General features: G+C 40.6%; 1 protein-coding gene across 1 annotated transcript; it reads left to right on the forward strand.

Moving 5' to 3' along the window:
* On the forward strand, positions 1–7,625 carry LOC143527647 (putative polypeptide N-acetylgalactosaminyltransferase 8). Its single transcript, XM_077022952.1, has 11 exons — positions 1–172; positions 1,552–1,825; positions 1,934–2,100; positions 2,669–2,855; positions 3,433–3,630; positions 4,432–4,546; positions 4,650–4,835; positions 6,732–6,869; positions 7,071–7,163; positions 7,258–7,425; positions 7,500–7,625. Exons 1-11 carry the CDS (start codon positions 1–3, stop codon positions 7,617–7,619), a joined length of 1,818 nt encoding a protein of 605 aa, XP_076879067.1. The 3' UTR covers positions 7,620–7,625.

Below are 7,625 nucleotides of genomic sequence, written 5' to 3' on the forward strand. Positions count from 1 at the left end.
ATGCGGTTAATGAAATTGACGTGGATTAGAGTAATTGTACTTGCAGCTCTTGCGTTTGCTTTTCTAAATTATGTGATGACACGGAACCCAATAAATAACAATGAGACGGACAACAGCAGACAATTTGAGAAAATATATGGAGCAAAAATGGAGCAAATTATTGGAAACCTCTGTGAGTAGCCTGTATGTTACTATAACTCTTGTTTCCGATGTTTCTTCACATAATATTTGAGATTATTGTATTAGTCCAAAATTACAAAGTCTCAGTGTTTGGTCACTTTTTTAAATCACTTTTGGTTTTAGTTACTGCAGCTTGTGGACAGTAAGTCACTGTTGAATATGATAAAGTTACCTCACATGAAATTATGTCAGAGGAAATGCTAAAATGAGTAGTACTGCTACTGGGCTTGTCATTTTTTAACTTTTAAAGCAATTGTCAGCATAATTCTGTACATAAAAACACTTCTCCACTCCCAACTAAGCTCCCAGTACACCTGGTTCAGGTGTTCTGTGTTCTTCTAATGGTTTGGTTTCTTGTGTTTAGGGGGATAGGGCACAAGGTAAAACTGTATTGCGCTGTGTATAGTATTGTGCTGGCTATTTGTTGGTTTGTTTTGTTTATTTTAAAGTACTGATACAGCCATAAACATTATAGCTGTATTCAAAAAAACAAATTATTTCTACAGTTTTTAAAATTCTTGAGAGTTAACTCTTTAACGCATCTATGACAGTGCAACATTATTTCCCTCAATGTGGAGTAGTGCGGATTCAACCATTTCCTGTCCCATTTCCGGTTTACCTGAGTGAACTCCAGTGTGCAGCAAGCCCTGTGCGGATACCAGACGGTCAAGAAGCTTAAAAAGAAAAAGTGGCAAGCCCTAATGTGAATAATTCTCCATCTCTATGGAAACCCCTCTATGGAAACCATCCAACAGGTGGCCTGACACACAAGCCCTTTGTGAAGATAATTGGTGGTAAACCATCAACGAGTCGCTGACATAAAGTACAATACAATTTTAATAGAACAAACACTCCTAGAACAAACAACCATGGGTTGCAGGGCAAAGTCAGAAACCTTTCAAAAACAGCTGCTGTGGCAGAAACATAGAGAAAATCTTACAAAATATTATACAAAATATGCATTTTACATGAATGCTATGGTTTAATTACTATAATGATGAGTGAGTATTATGGAAATATTATGTGAAATATTTACTGATGGCTCTCCAGATATGTCCCTGGACCGTTTATACGACTTTGAATATGGATTTGCCTATAATAAATGTCACTTTTCCGCCTCACTATCGCTCCACGCCCTCGGCATTTCGCAAGGCAGGAATCAATAAAGAATGTTTTCAGGACACTCTGGTGTGTTCAAGTTATTACAGGTATCAGATGGAATGAAGGAAAAACTAATAAGAATATTAGCAAAACTGCCTGTTAACTGGCAGTTGGTAGCCCAGAGGTGTCAAATTCTTTTCATCTTGCACATTAATTACATCGTTGTTTTGATGGTTATCAATAACATCTTTTTCATGATGTTGTTTGAAGATGACTTGATGAAGACCTTCGAACAAAAACAAAGTCGATTCGAAAAGGAGCTTGAGAAAATACAGGACAAAGGAGCAGGACAGAAACCTGCAGAAGAGCATAATGAGCCTGCACTGTTATTCCCAGAGTCAGCTCTCTTCAAAAAATGGGGACAAAATCTGACACATGACCAACAGCGGGACGCGCACTCTGCCTTTGAGCGATATGGATACAATGCCTACCTTAGTGACAGACTACCAATGGACCGACCACTACCAGACACCCGTGATAAAAGGTACGTGATATAATCCTCATCATAAAATCTAATTCTATCAAATTAGTGAGTCAATTGGTGTCAAATCAAAACATGTAAAATTATGTTTCTGTAAACACTGTTAACAAGGTGCGCTAGTAAAGTGTATCCGAATCAGCTTCCAACTCTCAGTGTGGTTCTGATCTACCTGGATGAAGCGCTTTCTGTCCTAAAGAGAGCCATCCGCAGCATCATTGACAGAACACCTGCTCACCTGCTCAAGGAGATCATACTGGTGGATGACCACAGCACGAACGGTTCGTTAAAGACTTCGTTTGTTAGGGGTATTTTTACGATTTCTAATTTCTGATTAGAATCAAGACAGGATGGATTGTGTGAACTAGGGACCAAAAGAAACAATACACTGAATTGAATTATTAATCTGTTTGTCAGTCTTATTTCACTCAATCCAAACTGAATGAACTGAAATGGCGCTCCCATAATGATAAATAGCAATGACCGTGGACAGCTCCTCTTTGGCATTGAGCTTTAGGCAAAACATCACTTATAAGTATTATTTGGAGCATAATTTGCAGTAGATGATAAGAATTACGAGAACATGAATATCAGTTATTTCGTAAGGCGAAGAAGAACCCTTGGAGATTGCTTCTCAGTGGGGGCTGTGATGCACACGTGCCCAGAACGGTGGGCAGCCCTAGCCTGGCGAGGAGTTGGGGTTAGGTGCCTTGCTCAAGGGCACCTCAGTCATGGCCTCAGGCCTGGGAATCGAACCCTCCAGTCACAAGACCATTTCCCTAACCACCAGACCATGACTGCCATAACAAATGTGCTTTCAGCTAATGTTCTTTGCACCCTGCGACACAGAGGACCTGAAGGAAAGCCTAGATGCCTATATTGAGACCATGCAGGAGCAGAACCCTCACGTCAAAATGTTCAAAGTGAAACATGACCATCAGCTGGGTCTAGCACAGGCTCGGATCTCTGGCTGGAGAGCTGCTAGCGCTGACGTGGTGGCAATCCTCGATGCGCACATCGAGGTTAATGTGATGTGGTGAGCACAGAATAGGAGGACCATGGCTGGACAACTGTTTGTGACTCTCCTTTGAGCACCACCGATGATGCTATGAAATAATACAAAGCCATCAAGTGTAAATGACAAACCATACGCATGGTTATCAATGTGGCAAATGACTGACAATAAAAAAAAAATCTAGGTAATAATATTCGTGGAGTGAATACTTTGATCTAAAAATTGAGTTCATCAGTGGTCTTCTTTGGAAGCACATGGTTTATCTCAAGGTTAAAATTATCTTGGATTGTAATGTGTGAGAAATGAGGTAGGCCTACATGCCAGAAAAGCTTGGCATGGCTAAAGAGAATATCACCCTGCTCTGTTCATATGAACTAATACTGTCTGACTGAACTAATACTGTCTGACTGAAAGGGTTGAGATCTGTTGCAATAAAGTATAAAAGTGATATTGCTGGAACACACTAATTACAGGTTTTAATGGTGCATATAACATTGTTAGAAATCAAGTGTCCATATTGCATGTATGAACATTTCAGCTTCTGGTTCAGTCAGATGTACAGTTATTTACTTTGTATTTTCTGTATTTATATTTCCAGGGCAGAGCCAATGTTAGCTCAAATCAAGGCAGACAGGACGGTCGTGGTCTCTCCTGTGTTTGACCGAGTCAATTATTATGACCTAAATGTTGTTAAGTACGTACCTGCTGCGCATGGCTTTGATTGGGCCATGTGGTGTATGTACGAGCCCTTCCGTCCTGAGTGGTACAGCCTCCATGATGAATCCCTTCCTGGGAAGTGAGTAGGTGCAAGCTGCACACTGGACATGATTCATTCTTTTGGTGTTTTGCTTTCATTTTTAGCATTACCTTTAAAGAGGTAAGAAGAAAGAATGGAGACAAGTAAAGAATAAACACAGATTGTCTGAGATTATTTGGCCATCTATGACTTCAGTGAAACCTTCCGTTTGGAACTCTCCATAGTCTATCTCCTGGTATTTCTGTCATGTAAAGATGCATAGATTTATTGCCTTTAGGGCAATCTGTAAAAAAATATTTTTTGGCTCACAATTTTTGGCTATGCAACCAAGCACACAAGATTGAAATAAAACACTGATTGTAAATCCTAAAATCAGAATGTGGTATTAGGGCAATTTCAGGTAATCCCAAAAAAGTACTGTAATTCGTAATTGGTATCAAGAAAAGTGCACCCAGTGTCTGTGTTCTTGTCGTAATGGTAGCCTTTGACATGGCTGAATGTGTTATAGTTGCTGTTCTTTTGCTAGACTGAATATATTCTTCTGTTGTCTCTTACTGGGATCTTCCATGGTCTACTATATTCTCTATGGCTAGGGTCACAAGTGTGTTCCTGAATCTTATCAAGTAAATGAATGCTGAACCAAATGAATACTGTCATTTTGACCTACATAATGTTGTGACTTCTGTAATGTGTTTTTTTCTGATTTTTTTCATCCTTCTGCTAGCCTGCTTTATTGTCGAGCACTTTTATCCACTTACACGTTGCATGTTATGTTCTATGGTACATTTGGGAAGGAAAGGAAGTAACCCGGTTGTGTGAAAATGCTTTTCTCCACGCAAGGTCTCCAGCTGTTATGGGGATTCTGGTTGCCGACAAGGCTTTTCTGGGTGAGATTGGCAGCCTAGATGGAGGAATGGAGGTGTATGGTGGTGAAAACATAGAGCTCGGTATCCGGGTAAGAGCTGCAATATGTTGGCATTGCTGAGTTCCTCTATGACTGCACTACCATTACCTGATATTTGCCTGTGAAACACTCCCTGATGTTGGTTCTTCTCCAGGTCTGGACCTGTGGAGGCAGCATTGAGATCGTTCCGTGCTCCAGGATAGCACACATAGAGAGAGCTCACAAGCCCTATGCACGCGACCTGAACAAGGCCATGATGAGGAACGCACTGCGGGTGGCCGAGATCTGGATGGATGAATACAAGCATAATGTTAAAATGGCCTGGGGTTTGCCTCTCAAAGTGAGTCTGTATGGATATGAATTAGGATTATGCACCATGTTGTCATTCAGATCATCCAATAAACAAATTGTTTTGGTGAAAACAAGGCAGACTATGAAGGGTTTACCAGTGGGCTTTAATGACTTTAATGGGCTTTAAGTGTAAGAGATGTCACAACTGTAATACACCAAAAGTATTTGCTCACCATCCTTGGCTCACATGTGAGCTTAAGTGACATCCCATTCCTAATCCATAGGGTTCAATATGACATTGGTCCACCCTTTGCAGCTAGAACAGTTTCAACTCTTCTGGGAAGGGTGTCCAAAAGGTTTAGGAGTGTTTTTATGGGGACCATTCTTTGAGAAGCACATTTGTGAGGTCACATAGCCTACTGATATTGGAGAAGGCCTGGCTCTTGGTCTCCGCTCTAATTCATCCCAAAGGTGTTCTGTCAGGTTGAGGTCAGGACTCTGTGCAGGTTAGTCAAGTTCAGTCAGACTCTGCCATTCATGTATTTTTGGACCATGCTTTGTGCACTGGTGTACAGTCATGTTGGAAGAGGAAGGGGCCAGCTCCAAACTGTTCCCACAAAATTGGGATCATGGAATTGTCCAAAATGTCTTGGTATTCTGAAGCATTCAGAGTTCCTTTGATGGGAACTAAGGGGCCAAACCCAGCTCCTGAAAAACAACCCCATATCATAATGCCCCTTCCACCAAACTTTACACTTGACACAATATAGTCAGACAAGTACCGTTCTCCTGGCAACCGCCAAAATCCAGACTCATCCATCAGATTGCCATATGAAGAAGCACGATTTGTCACTCCAGAGAACACACCTCCACTGCTCTAGAGTCCAGTGGCAGCGTGCTTTACACCACTGCATCCAACCCTTTGCATTGCACTTGTTGATGTATGGTTTGGATGCAGCTGCTCAACCATGGATACCTATTCTATGAAGCTCTCTGCGCACTGTTCTTGAGCTAATCTGAAGGCCACATGAAGTTTGGATGTCTGTAGTGATTAACCCTGCAGAAAGTTTGCGAATTCTTCGCACTATGCGCATCAGCATCTGCTGACCCCGCTCCATCAGTTTACGTGGTCTACCACTTCCAGACTGAGTTGCCAAATTCTGCAATTTTCTTATAATACAGCTAATGACTTGATTTGTTGCACGACTGAATTTGTTGCACAGGTGGCATCCTATCACAGTTCCACGATGGAATTCACTGAGCTCCTGAGAGCGACCCATTCTTTCACAATTGTTTGTAAAATCAGTCTGCACTCCTGGGTGCTTTATTTTATACACCTGTGGCCATGGAAGTGATTGGAACATCTGATTCCGATAATTTGGATGGGTGAGCGAATACTTTTGGCAATATAGTGTATGTTGTAATACATTCACAGTGTACTATTTTGTCCACAGGGGGCAACATTAGTTCTGATGTCAGCTTTACTTATGATCTTTGAGACGACAGTGGCATTCCATTGTGCTTCTTATACATTATATATAAACATACAGTGTATGAATATTATGTTGTATGTTGATTTCTAAAACTTTTATTAAACTTTTCCCCCAGTGTATTAGGTAGAAATAGTGTGACTAGTTGTCTTATATTATTTTCTGTATATACTCAAATCATCATTTCCCTTAAAAATCCAAACATGTAGATCAAATTATATGCGCACATATGGTTATGTTGTATCAGTATTTTTTGGCAATGTTTTCTTTAATCCCAGATATTAATTAATTTAAAGCAAAAAAATGTATGAGCATTTAAAGTGTCTGAGCAAGCTTCAATAGTACAAATTACAATCTCTAAAAGCCTTTTTAGAGATTGTGAGAAAGAGTGAGAAATTGAAACCCACCCATGAGTGAATTAAGCTTTGGTCTGATAATGGAATTGTTCTGTACAGGATCATGGGATTGATATTGGGGACATCTCAGAAAGAAAGAGGCTCCGCGAAAGACTGAATTGTAAGCCCTTCAAGTGGTATGTGGAGAATATATATCCTGCATTAGCCACATGGGATGACGTGGTCGCCTACGGAGGAGTAAGTCCCCTTTCGTCAGAAACATGCCGTGACAGATGTGTGTGACCGTTATATTCTCCAAACTTTACATTTAAAGTCACTCAACAGAAAAACAGGTTAATTAAATGTTCAATAAAGACTAGAGTGCAATAATAAAAAAAATGTTGGCATAACCATTTTTTTTTACTTTGTTAAAGTTGCATAAGTTTTTGTTTTTTCAAGATAAAAAACTTGGATGCAGAACAGTGCATAGACCAGGGTCCTCTACCAGGTCATGTTCCCATAGCCTATGGCTGCTTCTATTACGGCCCTCAGGTACACTACGTCTGCTCTAACTGTACCATTGCGTAAATTATAACTTTAACACCACTGCTGGAAAATAAATGACCTTTCCATTTGTTTTTTACAGCATGCATATTATAAACAGAATGGCGAGTTTTATGTGGGTGGGATGAAGTCTCACAAATACAATGACAACAGGTGTCTGGCTGATCCTGGATCAGGCAGTGTTCCTGCTCTGTATCCATGCCAAGAAGCCAAGGAGAAGAGCATGGCCATCCACTGGGATTTCAAACAGGTGCTCAAATCACACCCTTCATAGCACAGGAGGTTCTATTCAGTGTTTGTGGATGACTGTTGTTTTGTGCACAGGGTGGTGAACTGCGCAACAGAAAGACCAAGAGATGCGTTGAAATAGAGCATAAAAGGCTCATTATTCAGGAGTGTACCGGTCAGAGATGGAAGATACTACACATAGTCAGAGATTTCTGATGAATT

This window comes from Brachyhypopomus gauderio, chromosome 11, assembly GCF_052324685.1.
Source record: "Brachyhypopomus gauderio isolate BG-103 chromosome 11, BGAUD_0.2, whole genome shotgun sequence".
NCBI lineage: Eukaryota > Metazoa > Chordata > Actinopteri > Gymnotiformes > Hypopomidae > Brachyhypopomus > Brachyhypopomus gauderio.